This window comes from Penaeus monodon, chromosome 21 (genome assembly GCF_015228065.2).
Source record: "Penaeus monodon isolate SGIC_2016 chromosome 21, NSTDA_Pmon_1, whole genome shotgun sequence".
In the NCBI taxonomy this organism is placed as follows: Eukaryota; Metazoa; Arthropoda; class Malacostraca; order Decapoda; family Penaeidae; genus Penaeus; species Penaeus monodon.
The window spans coordinates 19,633,817-19,634,867 of record NC_051406.1 but is presented as its reverse complement, the minus strand read 5'-3'; the positions used below and the strand labels follow the sequence as shown (position 1 = coordinate 19,634,867).

Genomic DNA, 1,051 nt, shown 5'->3' with positions numbered 1-1,051 from the left:
AGTGTATTAGTTAATTGTAATGTTTTATCTTTAATTTTTCTTTGCAGGCCACATTGTCAGTGGGATGGACAACTCAGTACTCAGAGGAAGATAAACCTGGTGCATATACAAAGGAGATGGTTGAGGAGATGGTAGCCACACTGGAGAAAAATAACATAACCCAGCCAATCACATTTCCTATACGCGCTGCTTTTGTAGGAGAGTCATTAGACAACCTAGAGTGGCTCCTTGACTCCGTGAGTACTTTTGAAAATCCTTATTTGTATTGAATATTTGATTTAAAGATTTTCACATACAACCTAGAGCAGAGGCCAGTTGAAGTCCATATTCTCCCAGAGGCAGTAGGTTAATGCAAAATATAAAGTAAAGTTTGAATATTTATTGAAATCAAATTAATTTTTTAGCTGTAGCTGCTTACAGATTCAAAAACCATGTGATTCTAACTTTAAATATCACTCTTTTAACCCTTAAAGTCTGAGCAACCCCAAATTTACACAAGCATCATAGAGGGAAACAACTTTTTTTGTCAAATGGAATACTTGCTTAGAGGGGATGTTGGTCCAGGGAAACTAATATTTATCTTCACACATTCTTTCTCATCCTATACTGCAGAGATGTTGGTCCAACACTATGAACACTATGGTCCTCTTTTTAAAGCTTTATCACCTTGATAGAGTAATAGCTTTTAATAAACTGATGGGCTGTTTTCATTCTTCTGTTTTGGTTTAAAAGGAAGGCAGTGAGGCAAAACTAGTGCATTTATTATTATCTGGTATATATCTTCCAGCTGTCAACAGAGACCTCTCCCTCCCTATCCCTATACCTTCTACTTGGGTCTCTTGTATTTCTAAATGGCTTCTCCACCAATCTGATTCTCCCTGTATTCTACCTGCAGTCCAGATCCCTTGCCCTCTTCTTCTAGGACCCTCTCCCCTCCCCTCAATCACCTTCTGGCAGAGGTGTGTTTCGTGTGACATTAGGGGTTAACAGCTAGGAGGAAAGGTAGTGTAGTGCAAGTAAGTTAAGGTCTGATAAGAAAAGAAAGAGAGAT

General features: G+C 38.4%; 1 protein-coding gene across 1 annotated transcript in view; it reads left to right on the top strand.

Moving 5' to 3' along the window:
* LOC119586311 (protein FAM151B-like) overlaps window positions 1-1,051 on the top strand; it is a gene marked incomplete at its 5' end in the record, with an annotated part of 19,645 nt that overhangs the window by 17,365 nt on the left and 1,229 nt on the right. Inside the window, 1 exon segment of the mRNA XM_037935025.1 lies at window positions 48-236. Coding sequence (XP_037790953.1) covers window positions 48-236 — 189 coding nt within the window.